Source organism: Bombyx mori, chromosome 19, assembly GCF_030269925.1.
Source record: "Bombyx mori chromosome 19, ASM3026992v2".
In the NCBI taxonomy this organism is placed as follows: domain Eukaryota; kingdom Metazoa; phylum Arthropoda; class Insecta; order Lepidoptera; family Bombycidae; genus Bombyx; species Bombyx mori.
Genome location: NC_085125.1, coordinates 3,987,674 through 4,008,331, shown reverse-complemented (window position 1 = coordinate 4,008,331; position 20,658 = coordinate 3,987,674). Strand labels below are relative to the sequence as shown.

General features: G+C 42.9%; 1 protein-coding gene across 3 annotated transcripts in view; it reads right to left on the bottom strand.

Annotated features, from left to right (window-relative positions):
- Nucleotides 1–288: 288 nt before the first annotated feature.
- The window catches only part of LOC101736692 (phospholipid phosphatase 2), a 53,814-nt gene continuing 33,444 nt past the window's right edge, over nt 289–20,658 (bottom strand). For all 3 annotated transcript variants that reach the window (XM_038017751.2, XM_038017750.2, XM_062673926.1), the window contains 5 exons: nt 9,353–9,507; nt 7,785–7,999; nt 7,151–7,274; nt 5,122–5,304; nt 289–3,709 (listed from right to left, as the gene is read on the bottom strand). In XM_038017751.2, coding sequence (XP_037873679.1) covers nt 3,599–3,709; nt 5,122–5,304; nt 7,151–7,274; nt 7,785–7,999; nt 9,353–9,507 — 788 coding nt within the window. In that variant the 3' untranslated portion in view covers nt 289–3,598. The remainder of the gene's footprint in view (nt 3,710–5,121; nt 5,305–7,150; nt 7,275–7,784; nt 8,000–9,352; nt 9,508–20,658) is intronic.

Below are 20,658 nucleotides of genomic sequence, written 5' to 3'. Positions count from 1 at the left end.
AGGATCGGGAATGTAGTTACCGGCGGCCACGATGAGAGGGTTCTCGTGTCGTGCCGCTTTATCGAAGTGGATTTTAAAGCGATTTATTGCCACCAACCTTGAGGTGGGCCACCAAACCCGCACTAAGCACACTGTAAAGAGTGAGACTTACAACTCATAAGTACCATCAGCCGCCGGGATTCGAACATCGGCACATTAACATGGCGTTATACAGTAATAACGATGGCATCTAATCCTTTAGGCGACGACATCCTGAATAATATCATTGAAGTAAATAAAACGAACAAGCAATGTCATTTATATTTTTATTTACAAAAAATATACAGTATACTATAGCTAAATACAAACAACACAAACTTCATATGACTTTATCCATTTAAAATCACTAAAAATACTACGAGTAGAAAGAACTGTCCGTACACAAAAACGTCACACAAAGATGCCTTTTAAAATCCTAACTGTCAAATTTATAAATAGCAGTCGAAAACGAACTCATGCTTTGACATATGTAAATTGTTAATTGTATTTGACGTTGAGAGACATATTATGAAATTAAAACACAAGATGGATACCCTTATAACGAACGTCGAGTTTTTTAAGGTTGCTATTCTAATTCAATACTGTGGTATGAATTCTCGATATCGGAGGATTATGTCGCATGTTAATGATCTCGATCGATGCTGTAATCGGACGCTGCGTGGCGTAAAACTAACGGAGATTTTAAAATTATTGATTCCTTAATTGTATTCGAAATTTCGAGATCAAACGAGAGATTAATCAACAATTCACAAGCGAATAAAGGTGATTTTTGTTTAAAACTAAATGCAGACTGACTGATAATTTTGTTAAAATACAAATCGAATACAGCCAATTAATGAAATCGAATCAGATTTAAGATTCGTATAGCAACAGTGACGTCATCAAACGCGAGGTAAATTCTATTATACCCGCGTTTCTTGAGAAAGGGACAGAGCGTATCTTCTACTCTCTCATAGCACTTTTATTTCAAACACTTAATTAATATTATTTGAGTCGACTATTATCAAAGCCGGCAATCTGACTTTTGGACAATTATTGGTATATCAGAAAAACGAATTATTGACTTTGTATTCCATTGGCAGTCACAAAACTCTTCGGAACGACATCTTAGATAAATAACAGGTTAACTATTAACCTTTATTTAATGCAGGTTTTGAACCGTATTCTTTGAAGGAGACGATTATATTCAAATCAATCTGTATTGACATATCAATAACATTTTTTTGTCCAAATGTACAGATTGCCACCTTTGATAATAGACGACTCATTTGTCTTCGTGTTAATAGGTTGACAACCCATCTATATAAAAATAAGTAATAAATCATCTATAATTATTTATTCGTTCAATAATTATAGTTACTATTGTGGCGGGTAGCCATCATACAACGCAACATAATTGACAGATGTCTGAATCTCGCTTACGACATTTTCAAGATAAAGCGCATATTATTATATACAAGTTCCGAACAACAACATTCGGACCGTCGGTCTACCGAGCAATGTCATCCGCTCGGCGGAAGATCTTCCGTCTATCTACAAACTATAAAACTATTGTCAATTAAATTTTAGTAATAATATTTCAAGGATGTCAAATTTGATAAACTTTTATATTGAACTAGTTAATATTTCGTTTACAAATGGACGGATCTATACTATAGTTTTTTTGCAACGCGTTTTCGTACATTCTAAACAATAGTTAATATATTTACGACTAATTGCAACTCAAAACGCTTCTCACGGATATTTTTTATTGTCACCGGCAGTCGACCGGTGGCAATGTCACCGATAATGTCCACGTATTAATATACAAGACTGAACACATCGCACATAATACGGTGCGATAACGTCACTTATGCAAATTGTGTAATTTTTCATGAGTATCGTTGGAAAATTTATTTATTTATTTACTTATTTATAACTTCATATACTAGAAAGTATAAAGGCGGACTTAATGCCATAGGCATTCTCTAACAGTCTACCTTAGGGGAGTGCAGAGATGAAGCTTGGTAGGTGTAGTGTGAAGGGGATATTACTTAAACATATATTATGTGTATATATAACATACATAATACATAGTACTTAAATAAATACATATACATAAATATATAGATATATATATATAAATATATACATATAAAAACATATATAAACAAATATTATCATCTTATTATATAATGCTTATATAGTTCTGCCAGACTATAGAAATAAAATAATATTTAAACTACAACTTTAAACTTCATCAGTTAACACTGAACTGGGTATGAGAAAATACATTTTTTAGTTATAGTGAGCTGACGAGAGAGATGTTTGCTTTTACTGATGAAGTTTGTAATTTAAATATTATCATTTTATTTCTATAGCCTAGCAGAATTTACTGGTGGGAGGACCTCTTGTGAGTCCGCACGGGTAGGTACCAACACCCTGCCTATTTCTGCCGTGAAGCAGTAATGCGTTTCGGTTTGAAGGGTGGGGCAGCCGTTGTAACTATACTGAGACCTTAGAACTTATATCTCAAGGTGGGTGGCGCATTTACGTTGTAGATGTCTATGGGCTCCAGTAACCACTTAACACCAGGTGGGTGGTGAGCTCGTCCACCCATCAAAGCAATAAAAAAAAAAATATAAGAATTATATACAATAAGATGTTGAATTTTCCAACGTTTCTCCTGAAAAATAAGATAATTTGCATAAGTTATCGGGAATTATCGTACTTGACCAACATCGAACCTGCGACTTAGACTTATCTGTATAAAAACAATCGTATAAATAAATATATCCTAATGATATAGTAACTTACATACAACATAATACTATACAACGTTTTACTTAAAACAAAATCTAATTGTATGGCAACCTCAACATATTATTATGTAAGGTAATTCAAATATATACATATATGTATATAGAATCATCAGTCTTTGATGAATAACCTTTCGGTTGTGAAGTAAGGAGTGTAAAAAATAATATCGATCATTTATTCATTCACTCATTTTGTCATTTTCAAGAAATTCAATCAGTTTCACTGGAGCGTCTCAAATTTTATCACAATAAAAGATTGGAGTTCCATTAGCCAACAAACTTAGTTCTTAAGTTCTTACTCGTGAACAGAAACATAACAAAGCTTATAGCTCATTCAGAAATGACACGAACAAATATTAAAAAATAACAATTATATTAATCATAGGTAACCCTATTATAACACGGTAGCTACATTCCTACAAAGACCCGTGTTCTGCGAAACCGTGTTATATGAGAATAGAAGCCAATACAAAAAGGAGACTAATTTTTCTGAACGAAACAGCTCAACTATGCCTGTATTTTTTTCATCTATTAAACATAAAACAATAAGCTGGAAAATATCGGTTACTTCCATATATTACGCGTTGAAAGTGTTAAATGTAATTATCTAAATAATTTTAAACAAAAAACACGTTATCTTGTTATACAAGTATCGTGTTATAAAGAGGGTTTTGGGGATATTTTCTTTTCGTGTTATAGTGGAACCGTGTTGTAAAATACCGTGTTATAATGAGAGTTACGTGTAATTCACTATTAAAATATTAGCTATCTCTTCTTTCATCGAATAATACTGTTCTCGTGGGCGCGGTACCCCCCTCCTCCCCTGAGTCGCTCGTGTTGAAGTACGAGAAGTTGTCGTTTAAAAATATCACCTGCGAAATTAATGTTCTTAAATGGAATGGTAGTAGGTATTGTGGTTTGTTATTTGTCCTTCGCATTCGCGGGATATTTTACTCCGAACATAATATAAAAGTCAAACACACCAATTCAACAATATATACATATATATATTGTGTACAATGTTATAATTTAAATTAAAAAGAGTAAACAACGCCTAGACACTACAAGATACGAATTGAAACTAAAATTAAGTTTTACAAATAACTTAAATCGACGCGCGCGAATCTCGTAGCATGACGTCACGGGACACCTGCGCGTTCGGGAACTCCGATCGCATCCGATGACGCCCGAGTGCGGCCGAGTGTTGCACGCATCGATATATTACCACCGCTACAGTATTGTCGTTGTTTTTTTTTCCTACCACTGACAAGATCCGGCGTGAAACTCAGTGGGCTGTGTCTGTGGGTTAATTCGCTCGTCGAGCCCTTCGTCGCAAGCGACGGATTCGGCGAGGACGGTGACCATACGATACCTAAAAGCACCGTTAATAGATCGTGTCGTTTTGTTGTAATAGTTATCGTTTGGAACCTCTGGATCTGCGGAAAGACTTCGCTTCTCTCTGTATTTTGTACCGTATGTTCTATGGCGAGTACTCTGAGGAATTGCTTGAGATGATACCATCATCTCGTTTTTACCATCGCACTGCCCGCCACCGGAGTAGAGTTCATCCATACTACCTGGAGCCACTGCGTTCAACCACAGTACGTTTCCAGAGATCTTTTTTGCCATGTACCATCCGGCTTTAGATTGAGCTCCCCTCCACGGTGGTTCCCGAGCGTTATGGTATGTCCTTCTTCAAACGCGGCTTGTAGAGAGTACTTAACGGTAGGCAGCGGCTTGGGTCTGTCCTTGGCATTGCTGAAGTCCATGGGCGACGGTAACCATTCACCATCAGGTGGGCTGTATGCTCGTCTGCCTATAAGGGCAATAAAAGCAAAAAAAGAGGTGATAAGACCTTATGTGAGATCGCACGGGTAGGTACCACCACCCTACCTATTTCCGGCGTGAAGCTATAATGTGTTTTGATTTGAAGGGTGGGGTAGCCGTTGTAACTATACTGAGACCTTAGAACTCATACTTATCTCAAGGTGGGTGGTCGCATTTACGTTGTAGATGTCTATGGGCTCCGGTAACCACTTAACATAAGGTGAGCCATGAGCTCGTCGACAAAACGACCACGTCGCATAAATATAGTTTAAAACCGGGATGAACGCATAAGATATTTTATACATCGTACTAAAATAATTACGACAAAACGTTTGGCCATTGTTTACATCCGATTTACCACATTGACTGGTCTTTTAACCCAAAAGTGATCTAAGCAACTCTTTAACCTGAAAATAAAAACGTGTTATATTCTTTTAGAGCTTTAAAGCTTACTTACGGTGTACAACAAAGTGATCAGTCCAATGGCGGATCCGATCAGGACGTCCCACCAGTGGTGCATGCGGTCCGTGATCCTGGTGAGCGAGCACAGCACGGAGTACGACACGCAGAGGAGCTGGACCACCGGGACCACCAGCTCGGAGCGGTAGGACCAGTTGAAGGCCCGCTTTTGAAGGTACCACTAAACAGTACCAATATTACGACCAATGAAAACTCTTTTCCGAATTGCCCAAGTCAGTGGCGGATTAAAGGTCCAGAGCGCCCTAGGCAATCACTTTATCGGCGGCCCTGTACTGGCCTATAAATGGCCATCATAATACTATAAATTTTAACTAGTTGTTTTTGCAATTACGATGACGTTGTATCATCAAATCCTAGACTTTGGTAGACCAGGACCCTTTTTTTTATTTATTGCTAAGATGGGTGGACGAGCTCACAGCCCATCTGATATTAAGTGGTTACTGGAGCCCGTAGACATCTACGAGATAATTCGCCACCCACCTTGAGATTTAAGTTCTAAGGTCTCAGTATGGTTACAACGGCTGCCCCACCCTTCAAACCGAAACGCATTACTGCTTCACGGCAGAAATAGGCGGGGTGGTGGTACCTACTCGTGCAGACTCACAAGAGGTCCTACCACCAGTAAAAGTACTTACGCTAATGCGCGAACGAAATACAAACAAACCCGCAATATTTCATAATACGAGTATATCGATGCTTGTGCAATATAATCTATTATAAATTTAGATTATAGATCAGCATTTAGTTCTTAATCGTCGATATGTTATTTTCTTTATTTATTTAAAAATTCTGAGCTCGCGCGCCCCTTGTAATTACACGCCCCTAGGCACGTGCCTAGTTTGCCTTACAGATAATCCGCCTCTGGCCCAAGTTCATATGGCAATAATTTTTAAACACTTCTTCTCTAGAGATTTTGAAATACGTGCTCGAAGCTTTAGTTGTATTGTGCTATGGCCCCCGTCTTTCAAAGCGGTTAACATGTCACGTAATTTTTATTTATTTTTTAAGTATTTTTGAGAGAGCCTTGAGAGGCTAAATCAGCTTCACCCTTACGTGTAGGTACCCCAAATAGCCTTTCACCTCTCGATTTAGAGCTTTACCTTGTCCCTATCTCCATACTAAATACTCTAGAGAAAAATGACGGTAGTTAGCAGATTAATCAAGTATCGAGGAATAACACTTAACACTTTAATCGTTCGTGACCACGAAAAATGTACAGTGTAGTATTGAAATTGGAAATAATATTATAATGACAATAAATAAACGGTAAAATTATTTTTAATTATACTCTCGTGTAGGAGAACATGTTTATTGCCTTCAAAAGAATCTATGTCGTGTATCGTTAAATACGTTATCACTGTTTTAGTATGTTCGAATTTCCTCAAGATAATTGAAAAAAAAAAACACAAAAAGCCGGGATCACCTCCCAGTGGATAATTCCCGATCCTGCGGAAAGAATGGAAAGCAGTCGACGTCGCCCAAAACACGTCATTTCGGATCCTCCCGATCCATTAACGGTGCTTTTAAGCACCGGTCACCGTTCTCGTCGAACCCGTCGCTTGCGACGAAGGGCTCGACGAGTAAATTAACCCTCAGACACAGCCCACTGAGTTTCTCGCCGGATCTTCTCAGTGGGTCGCGTTTCCGATCCGGTGGTAGATTCTGCGAAGCACGGCTCTTGCTAGGGTTCGTGTTAGCAACGTCGTCAGGTTAGAGCCCCGTGAGCTCACCTACTAGTTAAGGTTACGCTGGAATAGCCTCTCAAGGCTACCAGATTAGGTAGAAAAAAAAAACCAGTGGAGTGTACACGTCGACCCGTACTAACGTTTACAGTTTAGAAATAAATTAATTAAATCCCCTATCCTTCAAAAAATATCTACCGAAATACTAATTCAACTTGCGTCAGCTCCTGTAAATCAACGTCATCGAATTCGTTTCAAATTATAAACAATAGAAAATGATTAAGAGTCAAATACAAAATATAGTACAGCTCGCGCACAACTCACCGCCAGGAAAAACCCGCAGTATACGGACAACGATGTGTGCCCCGACGGAAAACTCCGATACGAATCCATCCGGTACCAGCGGGAGTACGATGACGTGCACTCGAAAGTACTCACGAAATCCGTGCTGCAAACAAACAAATAAATTCTCAAACGGGATAAAGTCGTTTCGTTTTTTTTGACAGCGAATTTATTCGTGATCGAGTTCCAATGGTAGTAGTAGTGGAGACCGTTTTAGCGATGGTAGGACCTCTTGTGAGTCCGCACGGGTAGGTACCACCACCCTGCTTATTTCTGTGAATTCTTTTCGGTTTGAAGGGTGGGGCAGTCGGTGTAACTATACTGAGACCTTAGGTGGCGGCATTTACGTTGTAGATGTCTATGGGCTCCGGTAACCAAGTGGGCGGTGAGCTCGTCAACCCATCCCTCCTCTACCGATTATTTTCCAGATTTGACTGGATCTATAACCCCGTGTCGATGTCATTGCAAAACTGTAGCCCGAATGACACATTGGTGATGAAACATTCTTTGAGGATATCGTTAGTATAAACGAAGTTGATCTAGAATGATCCATAAAAAAATTTTGTTTTGTATTTAGCAAAATCACCTCGTTATTGGGAAATAGAATGCTTCTTACCCGTTACACGTCTTAGCAGTGTCTGGTTGGCACAGCGCGAAGAACACAGGTCTTGGATTACCAACGATACCCTTCATAACTTCCACGATGCAAAGGTTCATCATGAAGCCGTATAAGTACGTTTTGAAAAGCCACGAGCTCTTCAGGAAGGCCCTCATCGTTCTATCCGACAGTGGTATTTCGTTAGGTGTGAATATATATTCTGTTATCATGAACTGAAATAAAAAGTTCAATTGTATTTTATGGTTGCATGGAATTCTCATTGACATTTTAAAAGTTCATAACGTGGTTACCCTATGCGTAGTTTTTACAGAATGCAGTGTGTACACCACTATTAAATGTATAAAGATTTTCAATTAAAGAATCAAAGTACAATTCGGATATTGTTTTTTTAGTTTTGGCGGCCTTTGTCGCTACGACAGATTATATCTCTGGGTAACAAATGTCTTACTGGACAAAAAACATTAATTAGTTCGTAAAGATTCGAAAAAAAAGACCTTTTCTGGCTACCTGTGCAGACAGAAACCGCCTACGTATATATTTTCTTACCAGTCCCTTAATAAAGGTAAGAAAGTCGTAAATGCATTAAGGTCCTTGATAAGCATTTAACATTAGAAGGGTTGTGAATTCCTTTGCCTATAGTTGCCAGTAAAAAAAGAACTACAGTTTTTTTTAAGGGATTTTATGACCTGGTAACTGAGACCTTTAAGTCATGTCTTATTTTAGTTTATATTCATATTTTTATGAAATATGATATTATGGAGTGAAATGAAATAAAGATGATTAATTTGAGACATTATTTAACTGGGATGAAATTAAATGATATGAAATGAGATGATATGGGATGAAATATAATCTCAGTAAAATGGTGGTCATTTATTAAACTTTTTGGATGATCTTGAGAAGTTACGTCCAGCGGCTTTGTTTCATTTTCCCACATTTGTGCACTTTCATAGATATTAAACAGATAATAAACCCGAAGAAACACTAAATAGACAAAATAAAACAAATCACACAACTTCACTCCTCGCGTTCCCGCCAAAAAGCAGAACTACAGTGAATCAATATTATACACAGAGTGCTAGTAGACTTTTTGGCGGGAACGCGAAAAGCAAAGTTGTGTGAATTGTTTTATTTTGTCTATTTAGTGTTTCTTCAGGCTGTGTAATAGCGGTGGTTTAGTAACTGTTTAAAATCTGTGAAAGTGCACTAAAGTGGGAAAATGAAATAAAATCGCTGAACGTAGCTTCTCGGGATCCTCCAAAAAGTCAACTGAAAAAGTCTCAGTAAATAACCACCGTTTTACCGTTATATTTCATCCCATATCATCTCAACTCATTTAATTTTATCTCAGTTGCTTAATTTGGGTTTCCTTCGTTTTTTATTATTCATAAACTGTATAATAACGGCGAATTATAAAATCTTATTACTTAACGTTGGGCTAATGCACAAACCGTGCCGTATCCAAAAAATAAAAAAGAATAAGTACATAGACTATACACTGACTATACTAACATAGACTATAGACTACACATGAATTTAGAAGAAAGTGCTAGTAAACTACTTACAACTCCGATAGGTATTATGAATATAGTTGTCATAAGGATGAGGCTGGTCACCGTCTCTCCTGTGTAGTCGAAGGATATAGCAGCATCGTTACAGAAGAAACCCGCTTTTCTGTTCGGTATGATGCCCAACTCGAACAAACCGATGAGAGCAAGCACTGTTTGACAATGAAATTTGTTTTCAGTATAAATCATAAACAATTTTTTGAAGTTATACTTCTTTAGGCGCGTTATAAAAAATTGATGAGAGTGAAATTTTACGATGCGCGCGCACCGTGACACAAAATTAACAGAATGAAGTTGCCCACGATACGACCGACGTAACTTGGCGAGTCTGAACATAGGCGCAGGTGAACTTTCGCACTCGTAAAAAAAAGTGTTATTAGCATTCATTTTTTAGTAAAATAAATGACAAAATTATTGTTTAATATAATTCATACTAAATATTATTAAATTATTAACGTTAAATATTTATTATTAATTATTTAATATTTAAAAAAAAAAAAAAAACTTAATAAAAATAAAGTAAACTTCTTACGCGCACCCTTTTTTTTATTTTTTTTATTTTTTGCTTAGTTGTGTGGACGAGCTCACAGCCCACCTGGTGTTAAGTGGTTACTGGAGCCCATAGACATCTATAACGTAAATGCGCCACACACCTTGAGATATAAGTTCTAAGGGTCTCAGTATAGTTACAACGGCTGCCCCACCCTTCAAACCGAAACGCATTACTGATTCACGGCAGAAATAGGCAGGATGGTGGTACCTACCCGTGCGGACTCCCAAGAGGTCCTACCACCAGTGATTACGCAAATTATAATTTTGCGGGTTCGATTTTTATTACACGATGTTATTCCTTAACCGTGGAAGTCAATCGTGAACATTTGTTGAGTACGTATTTCATTAGAAAAATTGGTAGCCGCCTGAGATTCGAACACCGGTGCATCGCTCAACACGAATGCACCGGACGTCTTATCGCTTAGGCCACGACGACTTCGTTTAAAGCTATAAGATGCTGGAATCATGGTCCAGGCGGCTGGCCGATCCTTCGGCTGGTCGTAGGACCGTCGAGGCGATTCGCCCAGTCCTTGTGGACTGGGCGAATCGTGACAGAGGACGCCTCACTTTCCGGCTCACGCAGGTGCTCACTGGGCATGGTTGCTTCGGTGAGTTCCTGCACCGGATCAGAGCCGAGCCGACGGCAGAGTGCCACCATTGTGGTTGCGACTTGGACACGGCAGAGCACACGCTCGTTGCCTGCCCCGCATGGGAGGGGTGGCGCCGTGTCCTCGTCGCAAGAATAGGAAACGACTTGTCGTTGCCGAGTGTTGTGGCATCGATGCTCGGCGACGACGAGTCGTGGAAGGCGATGCTCGACTTCTGCGAGTGCACCATCTCGCAGAAGGAGGCGGCGGGGCGCGTGAGAGACGCGCAAGCCCGCCGCCGTCGAGCGGGGGCCAGGGAGGCGGATATCGCCCAAGCCCTGGCCCTCTAAGTGTTTCGGGTCCCCTTTACACGTCGGTCTGGGGACCGGCAAAGGGGGCCTAAGAAGACGACGTGCAAGCTGCTCTGCACGCGTTTTACGCAAGAGCATCCGGGTGATGGAAGGCCGGCTATCCTCGACCCACGCTGGTTTTGATCCAGCGGGGTATTCCGTAGGATAACCCATTCTAACCGGCGCCATCTAGGCGGGCTCCGGATAGCCTGCCGACCGAGAGGGCTGGTGGTCGTGGCGCCGACGACCACCGGTCCGGCGTCCCGAGGGGGAGGGTGATGGGAGAGATGTGCTCCGCACTAAACGCTTCACTTTCCCCTCTTTGCCTTTTCATGGGTTCTGTCTCATGCGAGGTTCGGACGCGGGTTGTTGAGCGACAGGAGGTTTTACTCAGTTCGACTCCGACATGCCCCGCCCTTCATCCCCAGGGGAGGGCGGAAGTCCGGCGATTTCCTCCTGACCAAAAAAAAAAAAAAAAAAAAAAAAAAAAAAAAAAAAAAAAAAAAAAAAAAAAAAAAAAAAAAAAAAAAAAAAAAAAAGCTATAAGATATTTTGTAGGATACGTTTTGTAATGCGAGTTTTAATTTGCTATTAATTGACGTTTGCTACATACATAATTCGTCTCAATGTTCAAATGGTTAATAGTCAAAACTGGAAAACAATATCCGATTAAGAACTACTTACGTAATACATACATTTTAAAAGAAGAACTGTAGTGGCTTGATTGGAAATCCAACAAAATTTACTCTATCGTGTTTAAGTTTTGAGTAACAAACGGAGATTTATTAACGTTTATCAGTTTTTAATGTTCCATTTAATTGCAATATATAAGCATACTTTAGGTATTGCAACTTGCTGAAGCTAAAGTAAAAACACCAAACTTATTATAATTTAGTTTAATATGTCTAAATTCACGCAAACATAAGATCAGTCATTTGCGATCGTTGTCATAATGGATCTTTTTTTTTCTACCTTCGATGGTGAACTATTTTTTTTTTTGCTTAGATGGGTGGACGAGCTTACAGCCCACCTGGTGTTAAGTGGTTACTGGAGCCCATAGACATCTACAACGTAAATGCGCCACCCACCTTGAGATATAAGTTCTAAGGTCTCAGTATAGTTACAACGGCTGCCCCACCCTTCAAACCGAAACGCATTACTGCTTCACGGCAGAAATAAGCAGGGCGGTGGTACCTACCCGTGCGGACTCACAAGAGGTATTACCACCAGTAAAAAATGGGCTTATGTCAGCGTAACTGGGCGAGTACTGGATACAATCTAGATTAACTTTTATATAACAACGCACGTTACTCGTGTTACGACACACGTGTTACTTTGGGGGCCAATTCACGAGCCCCTTCCATTGGGTTCAAAGTCAATGTCGGCTCACAGCCCGCCGAGCGCGCGGCGGATGTGCGTTGTCATCTAACTACCCGCGGTGATTTCGTGTGATGTAATAATAGCGTCTTTTTTTTTATTACCAATCCTAGTAACCTCGATAGATTATACTAGATTCGCAGAACGAGAAGGCGAGCTCATGAGGCTCTAACTTGAAGAAATATGTAATAGCGTCTGCGTAAAAAATGTGATTCGTTCATCTAACTCAGTGATTCTCAACCTTTTTTTTGTTGCGGCACATATTTAACGATTTCAAAATTTGGCGGCACACAAAAAAAAAGATAAAAATTATTTACTTACTACAACACACTGCATAAATAGTTTATCAATAAATTTTAATATACGAAATAAACTAAAATATACTATAATTTTTTTTTTTGTGGATTTAAATATATATTCATTCTTAAAATATTTTTCTTTTAAAATTATATAATTTAATAATATTAACATTATTATATATTCGCAAAATTTTGCGGCACACAAAAGTGCCGCGGAACAGTGGTTGAGAATCACTGAATTCTAACTTATTCAAATTTTCGTAGTTCCTTCGATTTTTGCGAGTGGTCGATGTAAAACTAACTGTCTCGGTGGTGTGGTAGTTAGCGCTGTTATTTTAGCTTTAGTTTGTTAGTTTAGCTGTTCTACACACACTCATCACTTTTAATTATTATTCTCATAAAATCCTCTCGCAGGTCTGCTGGAAGAGATTTCTTAAAGAAATAAGCAGTGCCTTTGAACATATTTTTCCTATTACTCTGTACTACTTATGGCTTCTTTTTTGTGTGTACATAAATAAATAAATAAGAAAAGCCTAATAAAGTAATGTGATTGATTGCATTTGTAATTAATGAATTGCAGAGTATAACATGAATACGTTGAAACAAGCTTGCAGTCGACGGTGGTTTTATTTATAAACAAAGGATTGGTGATTTATTTCATTGTTAACTGCGTAGTATATATTTGTTTTCATAAATGCAATTCGCAAAACGTAAAAGATCTTGATAAAACAGGTAGTTTCGCTATTCGATAACAGATGGCGCTGTATTATAAACAAGAAACTAATAATTTAATGTTTGAAATCTAACTTGTTTAAAAAGAAAGTAAAACAGTGATTAATTGTGTTTACGGAAACCTTGTGTGTAGCGTCTCGTAATATGTTTTAGTCAATTCGATAAATTAACAAATTCCTCGACTTACATTTTCAGAATTGGATTTTTGGAGGAAAATTTGGGACGCGCGACATTTAACATTGTTTTTTAGTTTCTAGTTTCTATTCGGGCTTAATGGTTTAATGGTAAAGGTTTAATAAGCTTATTTTCCTAATGCTTTTGAAAACATATGTGCAAGATATTGTATTGTTTGTTTTCTTTACTGCAACATTATTCCAAGCCCACGGCATTTTAGTTCCGATTGCATCACCTTACAGTCCGGACGTGTTTTTGCGAGAAACTGTCGCTGTCGTCGCGATCTTGTGTCTTGAGTTTCGCTGCATTGTCGTTGTCGCATCGATCGCGGCATTGTTGCGAATTCTTGACGCACTATCGCTGGCGTCGCGACCTTGTGTCGTAAAAGCAACTCGAACTTGTCGATTGTGCATTCGTAACGACTTCACATTATCATCCACTCATATCATTTATTAAATTTATTTATTTATTCGGCGAGTAAAACAGTCTCTTTCGAGACTAACCCCCCGCTGAGATCACCGCTTGTTGTGGCATTCTCACAACCCAGTGGGGCCCCACCTTCCCAAACTTCCACCCCAATCCTAGCCGACTGCCGTTTTCACTGCAAAGGCACTCCCCCCCCTTGGAGCTGGTAAAGCTCAGGGGGTGAACTCCTACTCAGGGGACTCGCCTTTCGGCGAGTGTGCCTTAAGTCCCGGGGACGCCCCCCCCGGGCAAAAACGAAAAAATGGAAGAAGAGCTCTTAGGGTTTCTCGGGTTACTTGCCGAGAAGTACCCGGCGCTATCCAACCTCACGGCCGAATTCGCGGCCTACAGGGCCGCCCGCGCGAGTCCCGCCCCGCCCGCGTCCCTCGCCGCGTCATTTCGAGCCGCGCAGTCATGCCCCGCCCCCAAACCCAATTTGAGCGCACGTATGCACGTAGCGACTCATGAAGCGCCTAGCGCCAACGAAGCGCCTAACGCACCCGCGACGTCATTCTCGCCAATCTCATCCGTCGCGTCGTCCGTAATAATTAACTCAGGTTCAGACTCCGATACCGGATCGGAGATGGACTTCGAGTCCGCGACGAGCCCGCAGCCCGGAACCTCGGATGGGTTCCAAACGGTTAAACGCGGGAAAAAACGTACTCGCGCCGTGGAGTCCCGGAGCTCCACGACAAAACAAACCAAGTCAGCGACTGCCTCCCGTCCGCAGGTAGTCGTGACACCGGAGTCGGACTCCGGCCGCCGCGCAACCCCACCGCCGCGTCCCAAGCCCGCACCCGCGCAAAAAACCGTCGCCCCGCCCCCGCTGATTCTCCAGGAGAAGTCAGCATGGAACCGCGTCTCCCAGGCCCTTCAGGCAAACAAAATAAACTATACCCATGCGCGTAACGTCGCGCATGGGATTCAAATAAAGGTCGCAACGCCGGGCGACCATAGGGCTCTATCCGCGTACCTCCGAAAGGAGAACATAGGTTTCCATACCTATGCTCTTCAGGAGGACCGCGAGCTCCGCGTAGTAATACGCGGAGTTCCGAAGGAACTCGACATAGAGTACGTAAGGGAGGATCTGACCGCTCAGTCCCTCCCGATAGTAAGTGTGCACCGGATGCACAACGGACGCGACAAAAAAACCTTATAACATGGTTCTAGTCGCTCTAGAACCAACCCCGGAGGCCAAGAAAAAGATCGCATGTCTCGCGACAGTATGTGGCCTATCCGGGGTTACCATTGAAGCCCCCCATAGACGTGGCACTCCCGGACAGTGCCACAGATGCCAACTATATGGCCACTCGGCTCGGAATTGCCACGCGCGCCCCCGCTGCGTGAAGTGTCTCGGCGATCACGCCACGGTAGATTGCTCGCGAGTTAAGGAAACCGCGACCGAACCTCCAAGCTGTGTCCTATGCCTTAAGCAAGGGCACCCCGCGAATTACCGTGGATGTCCTAGGGCTCCGCGGAAACGTCCGACCCACCCAGCCCCCCGTACCGTCGGCCCAAAGACTTCGGTGCCTTCAGCACCGAAACCCGCCTTCGTACCGGCTGCGGTTCCCACCGTCTCGGCGTGGAATAAACCGCTGCCGTATACGAGGTCGGGAACACAAACCGCACCCCAGCCCCCGCTCGCGACACGTCCCGCGCCGCAGCCCCTGCTCGCACCTCCCCCCGCGCCCGCGTACCGTCCCCCGCAACCCTCAGCCGTCAACGACTTCACGCTCGTGCGCGACTTCGTCACGGCGGTCAACTTCGACCGTCTGCGATCGTTCGCAGACGCGATGCGAAGGGCGGTAAACCCCGAACAACGGCTCGCGGCCGCGTTCGAATACATGGACGTTTACGAGTCCGTGGCCCGTACTTTCTAAAATCACCGGTAATCAATGGCGCAAAACGCTAGAGAGAAACCATATTCCCTTACGTTAGCATTCTACAATGCTAACGGACTCGCGCGACAACGCGATCAAATTTACGAATTCCTCCGCGACAAACTTGTAGATATTCTGCTAGTGCAGGAGACCTGCCTGAAGCCCTCGCGTCGTGACCCGAAAGTCGCGAATTACGTCATGGTTAGGAATGACAGACTCACCGCCTCCAAAGGCGGGACTGCCATTTACTATAGGCGGGCCCTGCACGTTGTCCCTCTCGATACCCCCTCGCTCTCACATATCGAGGCGTCAGTGTGCCGTATCTCGCTGACGGGACACCAGCCGATCGTCATCGCATCCGTTTATCTCCCCCCGGACAAGCCCCTTCTGAGCAGTGACATCGAGTCACTGTTCGGCATGGGAGACTCCGTCATCCTGGCAGGCGATTTAAATTGCCACCACACTAGGTGGAACTGCCACAGTTCAAACATAAACGGTAGGCGTCTCGACGCGTTTATAGACGACCTTACCTTTGAAGTAGTCGGTCCCCCAACTCCAACATGTTATCCGTATAACATCGCGCTCCGTCCGAGCACTATAGACCTGGCACTGCTGAGGAACGTAACTCTGCGCTTGCGTTCCATCGAAGCAATGTCAGAGCTCGACTCAGACCACCGACCTGTCGTTATGCAGCTCGGTCGCCCCCACAACCCAGTCACAGCTACGAGGACCATGGTGGACTGGAAGAAGCTGGGCAAATGCTTAGCCGATGCCGCTCCACCAATCCTCCCCTGCGGCCCGGATTCAACTCCATCCCCCGAGGACACAGTCGAATCCATAAACATCATCACGGATCACATCTCTTCCGCGATCATAAGATCCTCAAAAGAAGTCGATGTGGAGGATAGCTTCCACCGCATCAGACTGTCCCCCGAACTTAGGAACCTCCTAAGAGTTAGAAACGCGGCAATCCGGGCCTACGATCAACTTCCCACGCACTCAAACCGGATTCGGATGCGTCGTCTACAGCGGGATGTAAAATCTCGCCTAAGCGACGCCCGAAATGAGAATTGGGATAGTTACTTAGAAGGACTCGCGCCCTCTCATCAAGCATACTGGCGACTAGCAAGGACTCTCAAGTCCGAAACTACCGCTACTATGCCTCCTCTCGTACGCCCTTCAGGCCAACCACCGGCTTTCGATGACGATGACAAGGCAGAGTTGCTGGCCGATGCACTGCAAGAGCAGTGCACCACCAGCACTCAATACGCGGACCCCGAACAGACCGAGGCAGTCGACAGGGAGGTCGAGCGCAGAGCTTCCCTGCCACCCTCGGACGCGTTACCCCCCATTACCTCTGACGAAGTTAGAGAAGTAATAGACAACCTTCAACCTAAGAAGGCACCCGGCTCCGACGGCATCCGCAACCGCGCGTTAAAACTCTTACCAGTCCAACTGATAACAATGTTGGCTACCATCTTAAATGCCGCTATGACGCACTGCATCTTTCCGGCGGTATGGAAAGAAGCAGACGTTATCGGTATACACAAGCCGGGCAAACCGAATAATGAAACCGCTAGTTACCGACCGATTAGTCTCCTCCCAGCGATAGGCAAAATTTACGAACGGCTCCTTCGGAAACGCCTCTGGGACTTCGTTACCGCGAATAAAATTCTAATAGACGAGCAGTTTGGATTCCGCGCCAAACACTCGTGCGTACAACAAGTGCACCGCCTCACGGAGCACATCTTAATAGGGCTAAATAGGCGTAAACAAATCCCGACCGGCGCCCTCTTTTTCGATGTAGCGAAGGCGTTCGACAAAGTCTGGCACAACGGTTTGATCTACAAACTGTACAACATGGGAGTGCCAGACAGACTCGTGCTCATCATACGAGACTTCTTGTCGAACCGTTCGTTTCGATATCGAGTAGAGGGAACTCGTTCTCGTCCCCGTCATCTGACTGCCGGAGTCCCGCAAGGCTCCGCACTCTCCCCGTTACTATTTAGTTTGTATATCAACGATATACCCCGGTCTCCGGAGACCCATCTAGCGCTCTTCGCCGATGACACGGCTATCTACTACTCGTGTAGAAAGATGTCGTTGCTTCATCGGCGACTCCAGACCGCAGTAACCACCATGGGACAGTGGTTCCGGAAGTGGCGAATAGACATTAACCCCACGAAAAGCACAGCGGTGCTATTCAAAAGGGGTCGCCCTCCGAATACCACTTCGAGCACCCCACTCCCCAATAGGCGCGTAAACACCTCCGCCGTTAGCCCCATCACTCTCTTTGACCAGCCCATACCGTGGGCCCCGAAGGTCAAATACCTAGGCGTCACCCTCGACAGAGGGATGACATTCCGTCCCCACGTAAAAACGGTACGCGATCGCGCCGCGTTTATACTAGGACGACTCTACCCAATGCTTTGTAGACGAAGCAAACTGTCCCTCCGTAATAAGGTAACCCTCTACAAAACTTGCATACGCCCCGTCATGACGTATGCAAGCGTAGTGTTCGCTCACGCGGCCCGCACCAACTTGAAACCCCTTCAGGTTATACAATCCCGATTCTGCAGGATAGCCGTCGGAGCACCATGGTTCCAGAGGAACGTGGACCTCCACGATGACCTGGAGCTCGACCCCGTCAGTAAGTATCTACAGTCGGCATCGCTGCGCCACTTTGAGAAGGCGGCACGACATGAGAACCCTCTTGTCGTGGCCGCCGGAAACTACATACCCGATCCTGTAGACCGTTTGGTAAACCGTCGACGTCGCCCAAAGCACGTCATCACGGATCCTCCTGATCCATTAACGGTGCTTTTAGGCAATACAAGCACCGGTCACCGTCCTCGCCGAACCCGTCGCTTGCGACGAAGGGCTCGACGAGCGAATTAACCCACAGACACAGCCCACTGAGTTTCTCGCCGGATCTTCTCAGTGGGTCGCGCTTCCGATCCGGTGGTAGATTCTGCGAAGCACTGCTCTTGCTAGGGCGGTGTTAGCAATTCTCCGGTTTGAGCCCCGCGAGCTCACCTACACAAGCTAGGGTACGCTGAAATAGCCTCTCAAGGCTATCAGCATAGGTAGGAAAAACAAAAAAAAAAAAAGCCCACGGGAATAAAGTAACGGACAAGAAGATAAAAAAGTATTATGCAGTTTTTGTCGACGTAAGGTTTTGTTTTCCTAATTCAGTCACCAGACTTTCAAGTGTTATGAAATAAAATTTATGCAAATGAAAACAGGGAAAGCAACATGGGCTGATACTCTGGGATCTTCGATAGCTTAATATTTTATAGTCAACAAGCGAAGGATCTAAAACGAATAAAGGTCACTCATTAAAACAATTCAAAAAATCATTAAAAATCGAACACTCTTTCTATGAGATTTTTCATTACAAACTCAAATAAATAAGCATCAATATATTAATCGATACAATTGTGAAATTGTTTAATCGATTTTTTTAATTAAAACTAAATTTCGTCATAGATTATTCGAAATTGGAGCTTCTTTTATAAACTTTATATAACTATTTCCGTTGAGCAATTACAAAGCTATATAATTACGGATTCTACGGTGAGTAATTTACGAGAATCGATTAAATCGTAGCGTTCGATGCGGGCGTGAAATCGATTTGTCATTAGTAGTTGTTAAGTATCGGGTAGAGCTGAGCGGTTCATTTAAAATATGATTCTATTAAATGAGTTAAGGTTTTCATAATATATACCTCAGGTCATTGAACAATAACTGATAAAAAACACAGATTGCTAAATATCTTTAAGAAACACCCGCGTGATATATTAGTGATGGTAGGCAGCGGCTTGGCTCTGTTCCTGGCATTGCTGACGTCCATGGGCGACGGTAACCACTTACCATTAAGTAGGCCGTATGATCGTCTGTCTATAAAGACAATAAACATACAAAAATATTCTGGGTAATTTACCACAAATACAACGGGGTTATAAAACATATAGGGCTTAAGGGCATACAAGTACTCAACCTTGATGTTAAGCTAGCAAAGCCCGTCGACTATATAAGGTTGTTGTTGCTCGTCACGAGATTCCAGACTATATTCTCAATCACATAAGTCACATAATCACGCAATCACTGATTGCCCTTTGAAACATTCTCGATCGCACAGGTAGAACGGCTGATCGCCATTTCAAACCGAAGTTATTAATTCGCAGCTGTACTGACTCGTACCTACTGCCTTTTTGAAGTTACTGAAGTTATACTTCTTTAGGCGCGTTATGAAAAATTGATGAGAGTGAAATTTTACGATGCATGCGCACCGTGACACAAAATTAGCAGAATGAAGTTGCCCACTAAATCGCTCATTACAATACGACCGACGTAACTTGGCGAGTCTGAGTATAGCCGCAGGTGAACTTTCCGAACCGTACCGAGAATTACCGAATTTATACGATGTCAAGAAAAGGGATGTCCAATATGCGTGTTTGAGGATGTTGTTTAATCGATTTTTTTCAAATTGATTAAAATTGAAAAAAAAAAGAAATAAATTGAATAAAAATAAAGTATAACTTTTTACGCGCGTACATAAGTACAGGCACCCTTTTTTTATTGCTTAGATGTGTGGACGAGCTCACAGCCCACCTAGTGCTAAGTGGTTACTGGAGCCTATAGACATCTACACGTAAGTGCGCCACCCACCTTGAGATATAAGTTCTCAGGTCTCAAGTATAGTTACAACGGCTGCCCCACCCTTCAAACCGAAACGCATTACTGCTTCACGGCAGAAATAGGCGGGGTGGTGGTACCTACCCGTGCGGACTCACAGAGGTCCTCCCACCAGTAATTACGCAAATTATAATTTTGTGGGTTTTTTTTAAGTAATAGTAGTGAGATATCATTGTCTATGTTTTTGTT